This window comes from Miscanthus floridulus, chromosome 3 (genome assembly GCF_019320115.1).
Source record: "Miscanthus floridulus cultivar M001 chromosome 3, ASM1932011v1, whole genome shotgun sequence".
NCBI classification, from domain to species: domain Eukaryota; kingdom Viridiplantae; phylum Streptophyta; class Magnoliopsida; order Poales; family Poaceae; genus Miscanthus; species Miscanthus floridulus.
In genome coordinates, this window is record NC_089582.1 from 9,648,552 (window position 1) to 9,665,531 (window position 16,980).

Consider the following 16,980-nt stretch of genomic DNA (forward strand, 5'->3'; position numbering starts at 1 on the left):
TCAGAAAAGTTTCTCAGCTTACTGTAGGTATTATAGTCTTAGATCAAGAGCTAGAATGAGTAGGAACACCACATACAAGTAGATTGACTAGAAACCCTAGAAATCACCTCAACCAACAATATGAAATGCAAGTAATGTAAATCAAGCACAAGTGACACAATGATTTATCCCGTGGTTCGGCTCGCCACCAAGGCTTGCCTACCTCCACGTTGTTGAGGTTAGCCACTAAGGCTTAGGGCTTTACAACCCTTCCTCGTTCTCAAGTTAAGAGACTTAACACTTGAGATGAGGGGTGAGTATACTTGCTTCAAGAGATGGTTAGAAACCTTTTGGGGCTGCCACACAAGTTGGCACGCTCCACGAGCGATGCTCTAGCCAGCTAGGAACCAAGCTCCAATAGTAACAAACACAACCGCTGACCAAAACGTGAATCAAGTGCTCTTTCTAGTTGGGGAATCCATAGAGCTGTTCTCTAATTGAGTTTTAGACCCATTTCCCTCAAATATTGATGGGGAAATCAATGGATTTGCTTGGGGGGCTTAAGGTCAACAATGGAGGGAGAGAGAGAGAGAGCTCCTTTTCTGTTTGGGCGTGCTAGAATCAGCAGGAGGAGGGAAAGAGACGTTGGGGAGAAAGAGGATGGGTATAAATACCCCCTCAACCCCAACGGTCACTTAAGTCGCGGCAGTGCCGTGGCTTAAGTGCGGCAGTGCCACACTGCGATAGTGCCTCTCTTCAAGTGCGGCAGTGCCGCACCACTCAAGATAGCAAGGGTAAGAGTGAAGTGTAGACTATCTTAGCTGTGAATCTGAGGATGCATGTGTATGTTTGAGCACTTGGTAGCACATATTAGCTTAAGCATTGTGTCCCCCTTTATAGTATGTCTTTTTCTATACTCAAATTCAAAATAGAAAAGAATTTAAACCTCCTTTGAGTTTGAAGCCATCTACATTTGTAATTGGGGGCTCCTCCATTTTGTGTAGCATCCTCGAACATGAATTCTCTACTTGTCATCTCGATAAATCTCATTAGTTCTCTAATTGCGTGGTCATTATCACCAAAACCCATAATTAGGGCTTGATTGCACTTTCAATCTCCCCCTTTTTGGTGATTGATGACAACCCAATTAGAGCTTACAAAAGTTATGAAATAAATACTGAGATTTTTGAGCCATGGGTGTAGAGCCTCCCCCTAAGTATGTGAATAGAGAATTGAATTCTCAAATTGGTATAAGAAGCCAATATTCATATTTTAGTGAAAGTGATGGGGCTCCCCCTACATCCATGCTCCTGTGGGGTGCTGCATACTGTGTCAGGTATATAAAACATGATGCAAATGATAGTTTATGCACAACATGGTTTGCTGTTGCAGCTAGGTGCGGCACTACCGCACTTGCTGTAACAGCACAGATCAGAATAGACACCACACAATATGTGATACATATAAAGATATACATTCTAGCGTAATTGTATTACAAGCGACAGCATAGATTAATATATGTCCATATCCCACACATATAAAAAGTACTTAAAGTAGCATTATTACATAAATAGAGTTTCTAAAGGACTCTCAAACTCTCACCTAATACAGACTACTCTAAACGGATATGAACAAGACTTCTAGCTGTAGCAACCTCCATGGCGTCGAAAAAGTTATTGACCCCTCTAATTTTCTCCCCCTTTGGCATAAAGCACCAAAAAGAGAAGAAAAGAAGAAAAACCAACACTCACTCCTCATCCTCTTGGATGGTGTCCCCATTGACATCATCCCCACCAGCAGCTCCACTAACACCTACAACATCCTCCTCTCCGCCATCATCATCGTCGTCGGAGGAGGAGGAGGAAGAAGAAGACACCATCGCCCTCCCCTGGTGCTTCTCCTCATGGACTATAAGGTGGACCTCAAACTCATGTGAGGATCAAGCTCTAGCTGCTCTTGCTCCTCCTCCTCCTCATCTTCTAAATCTGTCTCAGAAAGACTAGGGAGGTCATCAAACCTCGGTGGTGGATGAGCTGGAGAAAGAGGTGGCAGCCCTACACGCTCTCTAGCCTCTAGGTTGGCTTCATGGTTCTCCAACTGGTCTTGATATGCGGTCCTCGCTGCATAAGTGCAAGTGGTGAAAATGGCCTTAATCCATCTCCCAAACTTCTCCATCTCCTTTTCCCTGTGAGGCCTAGATTGGGATGACTCAGGCATGTCCTCAACTGATGGAGAGCATCTCACTGCCCTGCTAGCACTTGCTCCTTAGGTCTTCTCAATTTTGTAGACGGTGTGAAGACCATCTTTCTCAAATCTGTAGCCAGTGACTCTCTCAATCATAAACATGAGATAGGAGGCATAAGGTATCCCCTTTCTCCCATCCTCCTTGGCGTTCCTTAGCTCACGCCACATGAAGCGAGGGACATTAAACTTGTCACCTCCAGGAGTAAATCTAGCAAGCACATTCCTCACATATCCATTAAGATCATAAGCTGCTCCATCCTTGTTCAGCATGTAATAATAGGTCTTCAGGCCACTGACCTTCCCATCTGCACTTCTCCTATCAATCCACATATATGCAATGTCGCGGATCTTAGCTCTAGCCTCATCATGAATCTAAGTGAAGCTCCGCTCCTCCTCTCCAAAACCAAGAATCTAGCTAAAAGTCACAAAATCAACTCTATAATGTCGTCCCTCAATCATCTAGTGAATCTCATCAGTGTAGATACTATAAAAGAAAGTGGCATGGAACTGGGCTAGTACTTCCTCATTTCAATTATACCTGAAGCTCATAATATCAGTGAGGCCAAACAACTCATAAGCCTTGATCACCTTATTGAATTCTAACTCATTCTTTGCCTTCATCTCCTCCCAATCAATATACTGCATCTTCACAACTTTGGATTTCTTGGAGTTGAAGTTCATAGATGCATAGAAGTTGGAATGAAACTCATTCCAAAACCTATAGTCAATCTCCAAATCCTTTGGCTACTCATAGGGATTATTCTCACGTACTTCCTCCACCATCTTTAGCTTTCCCATATAGTTGAGCACGGGATGCGTACGTGTGTCAATAGGACACCTCATGACTACATCCTCAGAATACTCTCTGATGTAGCTCCTATCAAACTCCTCAAGATGAGGTGGAGTATCTAGGTAAGCACCTGGAGGAATGGTGCGGCCAGCCCTCTCTATGTTCTCCTCCTCCTGGATCATCTGATCTCTCCCCCTATCTCTGCCTGCTGCACTGCTGCTGCCCCCTGTGGTCCTACCACGACCATGACGAGGCATCTGCTTATCCTGAGGCTCTGTCATCTTCCTTTTCCCCCTCCGGTCATCATCACCTCCAGAGGACATTTATGCAAACAAATATTGGTCCAAATAAGAAACTATACATAAGGGGTATAAAAGAACACTTGAAAAACACTCTGGATAGATGAGATGATTCAAATCTCGAGTTGAGAAAGCACTCTAAACTAATTAGGTCAGAGGGTGTGGCACTGCCACACCCTAGGAGCGGCACAGCCACACTTAGTGCTTCCCTCTCCCATGATTCAATTCTTTTGAACTATTCAGACTATTTCTCAAACATTCTCCTAAACCACTAGACAATCTCAGAATGAGTAGACCTAAACAAATACATGGAGTTGTCAAGGGGTCTAGGTCCCTGTCCAAACTTGGACTCCAAACCTCCAACACCTGAGACCCGGTCTCAGTATGGTGCTCAGACCTCCACCTAATACCCACCCCTAAAGTCGGTCTAGAAAGAGCTGGAACCCATGACAAGAGAGTGATCAGTCTTTCCACTCCCATAAGCAAGTATGTGCTCGGGATAATAAGTCTATGACCTGACTACCATCCACAGCAATGGACGGTCCTCAATTGACGTAGGCTGAACAAGTGCAATCCGAGCCTCGCTGAATGGCTAACCAAGTCTAGATCCAAAGTACCATTCCTCCCGATCTCCAATTATCATCCATATATATATATATATGCAAGTGGGTTTTATTCAACTCCTCAAAACGTAATGCACAAACATATGAAATAAAGTACTGAATAATAGAGGTTATGCACTGAGGCTTGCTTGGGAAAGACGTAACCAAGGATTATCATTCCACCGTGGCGACATGATCACCAAAGCACCACCTTTGCTGCTACTCCGGTCGACTCCATGATCCATCATTTTCTATTATGATGTTCGCAGATGCAACGTAGAAAACGTAATTAACCAATGGCAACCGCAACTCTAAAAACACGACTACGCCTTGCAAGCTAACGAGCTAGCTCTAATGACTAACGTACTAGGCTACATATCCATGTCGTCAAATAAGACCTCATTTTCAGAAAATATTTTAGTTCTACAACCCTAAGGTGTTTTGGCATTTTATTGATTAAATATATATATTCCAACAAGGGCTCATTTAGCTACCATAGCAAACTAGGGCTCGCGCGGCTCTTTTGCAAAAAGTGGGCTCAGGCTTTTAGACATTTAAGTGGAATAGCAAAGCACTATTACCGCAGACTCAAGCTTTGCACAAATCACCCTGAGATGTGTCGTCTTTGCAACGGGGCGGTCCCCGGTGTTCTCGTGCATGACGACGCAGCGACCGGCGGCCACCCACAGTCGTACTGAGCAAAAAGGAACCCATTCTGACCAAACTAAGGGACCGACCACCACCTACGGTTTGGACGGCGACGACCGGTAGCGGTGGGATACTGGGAGGTGCATAGGACTAGGCTGCAGTGATAGGCGGTGGTCCGCAGTGATAGCGCCACTGTTCCAAGGAACAAGGGAGACGGAGAGAGGAAAGAAGTGGTGCGTGAGCACCAGTGGCATACCACAAGTACCACCGAGGTGTTGGTGAGGATGGGGAGGCCTTGTGTGACGTTGGCCATGTGCGCGTGGCGGAGGCGGCATTGTTCTGCGGTGGCATGGTCGCGTCATCTCATCTCCGGTGGGACCTCCAGTGGATCTAGGGCGAACACCGGTACCAGGGGGTCAAGACGAGTCTCTAGTCGACTTGAATTGAGCGAGAACCAACCGTAGCGACTTACCCCCCAAACGTGCCATCCACGGCGGCGAGATGACCGGTGGCCGCGGAAACACTAAGTTCATCCGTGCCAAGGCGTGGCAAAGCCTCGGTAGGGGTTGCCTGGCTAGTCGACTCCCTAGGCCACTTGCTAGTGCAAGGAATTGAACTGTGAAGCTTCGAGCTAAGCGAATCAAGAGGCAGAGCGCGGTGCTCCTGTTGTGGTCATGTCATGGAGAGGCACATGAGTGAGCTTGAGTGGATTAAGATGGTGGCTTCGACCGATAGCTGTAGTATGAGCACGTGCGCACAGGTGACAAGATCAGAGAGGGCTTGGCGCGATGCGCTTAAATTGCAGCGGCCGGACCCGAGCAGGTCGCTTCGGCGTCGGCTAGCAGTGCAAGACAAGGAGACGTCTCATCACCTCGGTGACTGGGATCATCGACCTAGACGCGGCGGTAGCACCACATGTCCAGAGGCTTGACACGGTAGGTAGGACGAAGGGTGGGGCGAGTGCCACATCGTCAAGGCGGTGACTGCCATAGCTCCGCCACGACCCCGTGCATGGCTCGGTGGCTGGACGTTGGCACGCGTAGACCGCGGCAGTGGGACTAGACCACCGCCAGCCGGGTCGGGCCACGCAAGGCCTGGGCGCAAGGCGGCATTGGCCTGGCGCACGTGCGGGCCGGCTACCGCGGTTTGGTTGCGACGTGACCCCAACGCCAACCGTGCTATGCCGTGGTGACCGCGAACACAGTCCGAACGGCTACCCTAGGTGACGTGCACACATTTTAAAGCATAGCAAAAGTTACTAACGATCACAGTTGAGGTTCAATTAACTTCCCTATCGTAAAGTCCACATTGCCAACGACCTAGCAACGCTATCGCCATGACCAGAGAGCAACCAGGGAAGGAGATAGATGAATGCCAATACGAGCTCGTCGCTCTAAACACCAGTTTGCGAACGGATCGCCAACACACTGTTTCAACACGTTTTAGTGAAGTTTGAGAAATTTTTAAGAGGACAACATGACACCTAACACCACTACCACCTAAGCCATGCTCAAGTACTCGCTTAGAGGCAACCAACAGTACAAGAACATGAAGTTAGTGTTTAAACAATTTTGTTAGAATCTGAATGTCAAAACAGTATTGTCTACTATCATTTGCAGACTTAGAAAAGGGCAAGCTCCGGTTAGAACTAACAACCATTAACACTTTCATCACAATTTTTGATATGTCTAAACCTTATTAATTTCAACCAATAAGCATTTCACACAATAGTCCATACTTCATACTAGAGCAAAACATTTAAGCACCCTTTTAACTATTTTGCTCAATATAATTCACTAAAATGGTATTTTAAACATAAGTTCAATTTCTTGTTGATTAAACGAAAAGTTCTAGTTTAAATTTCGAACTCGATGTTTGAGCTCCCAAAAACGCTAGTTAACAATATTCACTTCCCAAAAATTAAAGTTGCACTCGTATCTACACTATTTGCTCATCATTTTTACATAAACACTATACACACGTTATATGTTGTTTATGTTTACAGAAATTGTTTTTCGTTTTTAATGTGTGTTTTAACTCGTTAAAATTTGAAAACTCATTCGGCTAGATTTCCCGAGGCCTTAACCTAGGTGCTAAGCAAGTTCGTAACACCAAAGGTGTTACCGATAGTGAGAGAGAAAGTAAGAATGTGGATTGAGAAAATCCTTTGTTGTTTCCCCTTCCTTTGACGGAGTGATGGATGATTTCGAGGGATTGAGAAAAAGTAGAAAAAAAAAGATTAGAAAACGGATCTGGTGGAACATATATTTTTTCCCTCAATCTCCTTTGTTGCTTGTTATATGAGAAGAGAATTGCTTTTAGTCGATCTGGTGGAGTTCCTCTGAGCTCGGCTCGTTACATTTGGTTCAAAGTTGGATCTCAAACAACACGGGAGATAATGATATAAAAAGAACAAATCAATGTGCACTAAAAGTTTAATTTTCTTATCTAAAAGAATAAGAATGAGGTGGCACGACAGGAAGTAGCAGGAAGAAGAGGGGACAAGTGGCAAGAGAAGATTAAGTTGGGAGGAAACACTAGCGCACCTAGAAGATCAAATGCCTTTTCTTTTTGCAAACTTAATGGAAGAAGTTGTTTGAATGCCAAGTCCTTATTTGCACTTGAATAGCTTGTGCTCCTTCCATCCTAAAAAAAAATATGACACTTTAAGGTACGGTGCATGTCCTTTGACTAGTTTGTGAACAGCCAATGTGTGGCCATCAACGCTAATTTGCTTGGTCAGGCCACCTGCCATCCACCCCCATCCTATTGCTATTGGACTGGATGTCTAAATTGGCCAGCCGCCCACTGTAGTAGCTATGCGAGCACAATTTTGCCCAAATGCACGTCGAGAGAAATCTACTTGCAAAGCAAAAGCATGGAAGCCCACGAACCAAGTGTCAAATCAGAGGAAAAGAGAAGCAAATCACCACTACGTTGGACTAGTCTGTCAGAGTTCGAGTCAGAGCACGAGAGCCGTAGCCAGAGCGAGGACCAACCCGCCGGTGGCGACGGCCAGCTGGTAGCTCCTGGTAGCAGCGGCGTCGGAGCTGGACGGCACCACCACCGGGGGGCTGTCCGACGGTGGGTAGACCTTGGAGCAGACCTTCCTGATCTCGCCCTTGTGGTGCGTGAGCACGTCGAGCCTGCTCATGGCGACGAAGGCCTCGGCGAAGTCGGCGAAGAACTCCTCCGGCGAGGCGGCTTTGGCCTGGCGCTCGACGTAGTCGCGGGTGCCAGGGTACTCGAGCAGCGCGGCGTCGGTGGAGAGGAGGCCCTTGTTGCCGGCGACGGGGTGGTGGGGTCGGGGTCGACGAGCGTGGTGTCGTCCCCGGGCTTGCACTGCCCGCGCAGAGTCGCCTTGTAGTTGCCCGCGCAGAGTCGCGTTGTGGCCGGCGAAGTCGTACAGCCGCGGCGACACCGTGGAGCACCGCGCCTGCCCGATCGTGTGAAGTGATTCATCCATCACAATATTTTTTTTTTTGCAAAATAGAAACACTAGTGGGCCTAAAGCTAAATATTCAGCCCATCGAGTTCTTTGATGTCGTTAGTCTGAGTGCCCAGCAGCTCAAGAAAAGTATACATGCTCTGCTTTCGAGAGGGACATATATAGCACTCGGAGTACAAGGGCCATTGGTTTTTTCCAGGTTTTCGTTTCTTTGGCCTGAAAAAAATATATCTATATCTACAAGACTACAATACCAAGCCATATTTCATAATATATTTAATAGAAGAATAATTTGAGGTTGCGATAATTTTTCTATTAATTTAACAAAGTTAAAGAATGACTTAGGAGTTAGGACAAAATTAAAGCAACTTATATACTCCCTCCGTTCTAAATCGTAAAGCGTTTTGTTTTTTTAGATATATTATTTTTACTATGTATTCAGATATAATGTATATCTAAGTGCATAGAGAAATCTATTATATCTACAAAAGCCAACAAAACGACTTACAATTTGAAAATAGAGCTAAAACATCTTACAATTTGGAATGGAGGAGTATTTTGGAATAGAGAGAGTACAACTCTCTTTTTTCCTTGTATATGAACAAAACAATGTTCTTAACGCAAGTGTAGTTTGAAAAAGTAATCAATCAATTTGTGAAAAAATAAAATGGTGCGTTTCCAAAGTTAACACTACTTGATTTGAGAGAGAATTGCATTTGACAGGAGAGCATCCTATATTGTACTCTCTCCGTTCCTTAATATAAGCCATATAGTTTTTAGCACCAATATTAACGCACGGCTTGGGGAAGGATGTGAGACCAATGAAAAAAAGGAAAATCAGGCCATCTTCCCTCTCCCAATCAGATTGCTTTCTAAATCTAAGGGGTTGGTTGGGGCATGTGCTATATACGGTGGGAAGGTTTCCAAACTAATCGGCGTGAGAGCTGATACGTACCTATATTTTGGAATTTTCTTTAGAAATCTATATGGCTTATATTAAGGAACGGAGGGAGTATTAATTTCAGAGAATTTCCAGATGGACGTTGTATAAACATTAAAAGAAAAGATTCAACTCAGGCTGCCACGCACAAAAAAGAGTCATCTTTTATGGTGCTACTATTAACCTTCCAAGAGCATCTCAAGAAGCACTATGTATGGCTTCATTACAAAATTTAGATTTAGAAAGCAAATAAAAAAATCAGGTCCCAATATACTTTATAAACGACTGTTATCTTTTTTTTTTTCTATCTAAACCCATCCTTCTGGCTCTCCTAGGCGCTAGACAACATAGCTGCTTACTTGCTTGCACATGCACTGAACAATTATATGTTCACCTAAAAACCAAGAACTTTATGAGAAAAATAAAGAAGTCGCTATAATTCAAGGGTCTGAATTTTCAAGGAACAATTTTATACAACCACCGAGTGGTGTAACTAAAAATACAACTTATTTTATAATTTTTTCTCTAAATAGTACAACAACAACAAAATCAGACAACTGAAATATAGAAAAAATGGAAAACTAAAGAGTGGATATATATGAAGCAAGGAGCATACCGGAGAGGATGGCGACGCCCTTGGCAGAGGTTGAACCTAATAGCAAACAGGTTGATGATGTCGGTGATGTTGGCGTCTGGTGCCGGTGAGAACAGGACCACGTCGGCGGCCACCGATCTGTTGCCGTCCCTCTGCCCGGTTGGGAGCGGGATGAATGGCCCTTTCGTCTGCCCATGCCAATGCATCATAGCATATATCATTGACAACAACAAATTCAGTGCTGGAAAAGCGGTTTCCAGCAGGGGTGAACACGCTTGTCCTCAGCCCAAGCGATGGCCTTGGGCGAAGGTCGAGAGCCAAGGTAAGGTATGGGAGCGCAGAAGCGGGCCCCAAAGGGGCTAGGGTTTCATGTATTCACCAACCTCCTACTTTACAGCATTTGTGCCCCCCATTTATAGGACACTGTATGCTACCATGACTCATTACAATTTTGCCCCCTAACGGTTGTAGTACATCCCGAGAATATCCTAATGCTAGTACATGCCAGCGGGGGCAGTTTGGGCATCATCTAATGAACCGCCTCTGCTAGGCGGGTCGTTCTTGTAGGCCTGCCAACGGCCCACAGCCCGCCACCACTGATTCTGGGGTCTCTCGGGGTGCTGGAGTCTCTGCCCCGGGCGCCTCCACCTAGCCTTCACCGTCGTGGCCTGGCTTCTGCGAGCCTTCGCCGTGCTCCTCAGGCCTCCGCCTTCGCATAACTTTTCTGCATGTCACACGAAAAACCGGTTCGCTTGTTAGTCTCCGCTGTCTCCAGACTCTACGGCCTCCGCGGCTCGTGGTCATTCCCTAACATTCAGTTTTCATGGAGTATACTAGTACTAGCTATACGCAATGAACATACCAGTCTGATGGAGTCACGCGCGGCAAGCGCGAGCGTGTCGGCGCAGGAGACGACGCCGGGGCAGGCGGCGTCAAGCTTGGCCTTGATGGGGTCCACCACCTCGTACCCGCGGACGCCCCGGTTCAGCGGCGCGTCCTTCTCGGCGGTGTTGCCGGGGGTGGAGTCGAGCAGCATGGAGCCCTCGCAGCCGTCCACGAAGCAGTCGAGGGAGAAGAGGCGGAGCACGGCGCCCGCGAGGGGGGCTTCTCGGCGACGATGGCCGTCATCTCCTTGAACACGACGTCCTCCGCCTGCGGGCACGTCTCGTTGTACGCGCCGATCATCACCACCTGGGCTTCCGCCGCCGGCATCGCTATCGCACCGATCAGGAGAAGGAGAACGGCCGCCGCCTCCGCCGCCGCCGCTGCAAGACCCAGTGCTGCTGCTGCCGCCATTGCTCTTGCTCTTGCGGCGGCCATCGATCGATCTTGAGTTCTTGACTGGTGGGGAATTGCAATTGGGGATACTCTACGGACCTTGTTCCTAGCTATTAATTGATTGTTGTATATGACTGGCTTGGGAGTATATCTGGAACGACGACTGAGCTAGGCAGCAGCCAAGATTGAATTGGCTGATCATATTTGTGCACAGCACAGCTATTGTGTGTATTTATAGCAGTACCAGTTGGCTTTGCACTGCAAGCAAGGATACTAGTTACATAGGGATCCTAGGCAGGAACTTTATTGCCTGACAGACAATCAGATCGTAGAATGGAGATAGATTTTACAAAATATATAGAATTATATAATATTTTATTTATATAGATGACTAAAAACAAATGATATAATAATGATATTGATTAGCTTAATTGATTTTTTTTATAAACTTGAGTGAACTTATTCACATTATTTTGACTCCTTAATTTTCTGATAGTTTTACACAACAAAATCATTTAAAATTTCATATAAAATAAAAACTGAAAAGATATTAGAATGATTTGATATTCTGGAGTCATTTTTTCATAGAACCTCCAAATTTAGATGTTGATAAAAAAAAATTGTTAGCATTAGGACCTTTATGTTTCGCGATTGCACGGATTTTTTGCGTCAATTTTCATTGAGAATATGAAATAGATGTGGACATGGTTAGAAGCTCACTAGAGGGAAGAAGGATGAGTGGGGTGGGGATATATGCTTGGCAAAGAGGTTGCCTGGAGTCGAAGAAGAAGAACCAACTAGTCGCGGTGCAATTAATGGTGGCAGGGAAACATTTCCATATGAGGCTCAAATTCCCAACTGTCTATGGAGATGGCAAGGTTGCCTTCGTTAATGGATATGGCAAGGTTTCTTATCGTTGTCGAACCAATGTAGGCGTTGCTTGGCTGGTTTAGAGCTAGGTTTTACATTTAGGTAATGCTCAGCGACTATTCTCGGGACACCAACACATGTCATATGGCTTTCCATGCGAAGGTGTTTTTATTATAGTGGAAGACGCTTTTCTATTCGTGGGAGCTGAGCGTGCATATGGGTATGAACAAAGTGTTTTTACTTTGATTGTTTTATTACTTTGTCACCTCAAATTGTTGAATACGATAAAGTCAAATATAAAGTGGAAAACTAACAATATACTTTATTGATCATTTAAAACATTTGAGAAATTATGCACTACACATTGTTCCATTTAGCTTTTGGGTTTGTTTGTTTGAGCTGCAGTTTTTTAGCTTTTAACTCAAAAGCGGCCTTACTGACTTTTAGCTTCAAGCTCTTGTCTTTTTGCTAAAGACTTTTGTAATAAATTTATAGCTTCTTAGCACATCAAAAACCATAAAAGTTGTTTTCATCATGTTTTTTGGTTTTTAGGTTATGATAGCTTCTCATCATGCCAATACAGAGAAAAGTTGTTCTCAACAATTTTTTTTGTTTGTAGTTTATTTCTTCGTGAGCCAGTTTTTCAGTTTTTTCAAAAGTCAACTCAACAACTGAGCTGTTTGTTTCATTTCACAAACCAACAAAAAGCAAAAACAATGCACCCTTTCTAGGGGACAGCATGCGGTGCGTGTTCATTTTATTTGAGGATTCACAATACAAACTGGACTTGCCAATGCAATTCACAAACCAAAAACCTTGCAAAGCAAATTCCTTGCGAAATCATGGAAACCAACACATCAAGTCACGCAAACGCAAAATCAGAGGAAATTAAATTGAAACAAATCATAATAAACAGGCAGCTAGCAACCACCACCATGCGCTGGCTGTCGTATATATATGCATGCGTGGAATGCAGATTGCAGAGTCTGTCAGAGTTAGAGCACGAGAGCCACAGCTAGAGCGAGTGCCACTGCCACTGCCAACCCACCGGTGGTGGTCAGATGGGCAGCGGCGGCGCTGGTACTGCTGGACGGCGGGTTGACCTTGGAGCAGACCTGCCTGATCTCGCCATTATGGTGCGTGAGCACGCCGAGCTTGCTCATGGCGACGAAGGACGTGGCGAAGTCGGCGAAGAACTCGCCTGGCGGCGCGGTGGCGGTGGCCTGGCGCGCGACGTAGGCGCTGGTGGTGGCGTCGAGGAGAAGGGCGGCGTCGGTGGAGAGGAGGCCCTTGTTGCCGGCGACGAGGGTGTAGTAGTCGGCGTCGAAGGTGGTCGGCGTGGGAGGGTCGAGGTAGACAAGCGTGGCGTTGTCACCGGGCTTGCACTGCCCGCGGAGGGTGGCCGTGTAGTTGGCGTCCAGCGTGGGGTCCGACGCGCCGTTCTGCCCGCCGAAGTTGTACAGCCGCGGCGACACCGTCGAGCACCGCGCCTTCCCGATCGTGTGTGCCCCTGAAAAACGTCAAGGATTTAGCCCACGCAGAAAACACAGGCTAATGTGCTACTAGTCACATGCAAACTGAATTCTCCAATGGCCCAAGACCCGTTTAGGCGGCCCAATGGGCCTTTTTTTTTTCTCTCGTCTGTGCCTTTCTTTCTTTGTCTCCCTATTTCATTTGTTTTCATTTGTGGGTTATTTCAAAATTTCCTTTTTACCCTCATATTCACCCAAGAAGGTTGGCTTGTTGCCAAAATTTTCGAAACCTAATTTAACAACTCAGAGAGGTAATTGCATATATATGGGACCCACCGTAGGTGGTTGCGGTAGTGGATCCCACTATAACATGTGCAACGCCAGATCTAGTTTTGCAACATCTAGATGAAATATTTTGCAACATATATCCAAAACAGTTGAATCACTTGCAACATACGTCTGAAACGCCAAGAAAACAAGTTTTGTAGCCATTGCAAAACATATAAAACATCCAGATAAAACACTTGCAACATACGTATAAAACACTTGAAACATACGCTTGCAACATGCATATATATACAACATCCAGATCTACTTTTGCAACATCCAGATAAAACACTTGCATCATGCGTCTGAAACAAATGAAACATTTGAGACATACACTTGAAAATATCATTGCAACATGTGCAATATCCCGATCTACTTTTGCAACATCGATATAAAACACTTGCACCATACCTCTAAAACATTTGAAACAGATGCTTGCAACATGCAGTTTCGGTGCAACATCTCCTTGCTGCTGGGGAGAATGGATCCTCGTTGGCATGTGGAGTTCTATCCCGGCTGTCGCAGGCTGCACGCGGGTGAGTTCCCGCTCCCTCCCACGGCGAACTGGGTAGGCGGGCACAAGATGTGCATGGGTGGGCTCCGCCTGGGCTGTAGTGAGCTGCGCGCGGGCGAGCTCCACACCCAGCCGTAGTGGATGGCACTACTATGATAATCTTAACCGAGGCGGGCAAAAAGGGTTTACCGAGACGGGCAATCCATCCGCCTCGAACAAAAGGTCACGGTAAATCACTGATTTACCAAGACGGACTAGTTGCTCACCTCGGTTAATGAAAATAAAAAAAGAAAACCCTGTGGATAGGCCCGCTGAGCCCATCCATGCGCTGCCGCCGGCCGTCGTTGTCGCTAGATCCACAGCCGGAGATCGCGCCCGCCATGAATCCACCGTCGGAGGACGACAATGCCCTGGATCCGCTGCCGGGAAGCACGCTAGACATAGATGCGCCATCGGGGGCGCGCCCGCCATGGATGCGACCGCCCTCCACCAGATCCAGTCGTCGGGGGGGAGGGGGCGCCCACCATGGATCCGGCCACCCTCCACTGGATCTAGGCCTCAGAACCCGCCATTGTCGGATCTAGGCCAAAAGGAGGAGGTGGCGCCGCCGTCGGGGTGGTGGAGGTGGCGTCGGATCTAGGACCGCTGCTGCTACTCCACCCACGCGAGGCCGCGCTGCCATGTGCTTCTCGTTGCCGGATCGAACCACCACCAGCACGTGGGAGGAGAGGGCCACCGAGCCCCGCCGCCGCAGGAGCCCGCCGACGGTAGGCCATGCAACTGCGCCCCCAATGTCGCACGAGAGGAGAGCAGGTGAGGGAGAGATGGAGCCACGCGCGCCCCTGCTCTAGGGAGTCGTGTGCGCCGCCGACGTGAGAGAGAGAGAGAGAGAGAGAGAGAGAGAGAGAGAGAGAGAGAGAGAGATAGATAGATAGATAGATGAGGGAGGGAGGCGAGCGACGTGAGCGGCTGAGGAGGTTACGGAGAGAGCGGTTGGAGCGAAGGGAGAGAGGGAGCGCTCGGTCGGGAGACGGAGGGAGCGAGGTGGCTCGGGAGGGAGAGGATTGAGGGGGCCGGCTCGGGAGGGAGAGGAGTGAAACCCTAACTTGTGTTTATATACTTGGTCGCACATATCGGGCCTTGTCTAGGCCTCTAGGGCCGCGGCCTTTTTTCCCGAGGCAGGCCACTTAATTAGGAAGTCCGCCTCCGAAAATGGAGGCATTTTTGGACGGCCTGCCTCGGTTAATAGATTTTAGGAACCGCCTCCGTAAATCGATTTTGCGAGGCGGTTGACCGTGACCGCCTCGGTTAATTCCAGGCATTAACCGATGCAGTTGAAATGCCTGTCCGCCTCCGAGGCCCATTCCCAAACGCCTCGCAAAAGATTTTTTGTAGTAGTGTGGGCAAACAGAGGTCTTCCTGGCTGTCGACCATGGGTGGGCGGCGCAGCGCGACCACTGGAGCTCGTGTGTACGCGGCTAGCGGCGGCGCTCGACGCTCATGCATATGCGGACGGCGGCGGTGCTCATGCGAACGCGGGCGCTAGCAGAGCTGGTGCATACGTGACCGAAGGGTGGACGGTGTGGTGGAGCCGATACGAATGGAGAAGATAAGATGCCGCTCTCTTTACTTTTTTTATTTTTTTAGAGAAATCGTGTATGCTGATGAGGTGGGTGCCTGCCGGTCCATAGCTCAGCTAGCCATGTTCGGACTGACTGACACGGGACGGACGCCCGTGATGGAGCATTAGCGATATTGAATTGCATTGCCTTAGACAATTCTTATGAATCTCGTGAGCAAATTAATAAAGACAGATGGTAATTCAGTTTGGGCGACGGGCAACAATAATATACATACCGGAGAGGACAGCGACGTCCTTGGCGGTGAGGTTGAAGTTTTTAGCAAACAAGGCGATGATGTCGGTGATGTTGGCGCCCGGCGGCGGCGAGTTCAGGGCCACGTCGGCGGCCACCGACCTGTTGCCGTCCCTCCTACCCGTCGGGAGAGGGATGAACGGGCCTTTAGTCTGCCCATCAAATTAAACTCTTTTCAGTATTCTTTCTTACTGATGCATATGCATGCATGCTTCAGTTACTTAGCTAGGAACGTTGCGTACCAGCCTGACGGAGTCTCGCGCGGCGAGGGCGAGCGTGTCGGCGCAGGAGACGACGCCGGGGCAGGCGGCGTCGAGCTTGGCCTTGATTGCGTCCACCACCTCGTAGCCCCGGACGCCCTGGTTCAGCGGCGCGTCCTTCTCGGCGGTGTTGCCGGCGGTGGAGTCGAGCAGGATGGAGCCCTCGCAGCCGCCCACGAAGCAGTCGACGGAGAAGAGGCGGAGCACGGCGGCCGCGAGGTCTGGCGACTTGGCCACGATGGCCGTCATCTCCTTGAGCACCACGTCCTCCGCCTGCGGGCACGTCGTGTTGTACGCGCCGACCACCACGTGGGCCTCCGCCGAAGGCGCCGTCGTCACAACCAACAGCAACACCACCGCCGCCATCGCTGCTGCTGCCGCTGCTCTTGCTGCGGCGACGCGGGCCATCGTATCTTGAGTCGTTGGCAAGTGCCTAGTAGTAGTAGTATACACTACAGGTATATATAGCTGCGCTACTTGCCTGTTGTATTGGCTATATACTACATACGCACTGCAAGTACATCATGCATGTCATCGAAATCGAACAGAGATGAGTCGATCGTTGACAAAACACACATCTCGCAAGGAACAAGTACAAAAAGGCTCGCATATGCACAGTACACGTACTTGCGCTGCTGCTGCGTTTGTACTACACGATACGATGTGTGAAGGGGCCGGAGAATGTCAACAGCTATATAAAATATAAATTCATAGAAAAATTGTCTGGAGATAAGGTTGTATATTAGCTAGCTAGCGCCAACAAGAACATAATATTGTACTAATAATGAATATCAGTGACCATTTGCCGATGTTTAAAATTCAACGACTAGTGCATATGCC

General features: G+C 47.7%; 1 protein-coding gene and 1 pseudogene across 1 annotated transcript; both read right to left on the reverse strand.

Moving 5' to 3' along the window:
* Positions 1–7,524: 7,524 nt before the first annotated feature.
* On the reverse strand, positions 7,525–10,841 carry LOC136543114 (peroxidase 1-like; annotated as a pseudogene).
* Positions 10,842–12,688: 1,847 nt separating this feature from the next.
* LOC136543115 (peroxidase 1-like) lies at positions 12,689–16,548 on the reverse strand. Its single transcript, XM_066535665.1, has 3 exons — positions 16,123–16,548; positions 15,864–16,032; positions 12,689–13,203 (listed from the first exon to the last, which is right to left on the reverse strand). The coding sequence occupies exons 1-3, from the start codon at positions 16,546–16,548 to the stop codon at positions 12,689–12,691; spliced, it is 1,110 nt and encodes a 369-aa protein (XP_066391762.1).
* Between the last annotated feature and the right edge of the window lie 432 nt (positions 16,549–16,980).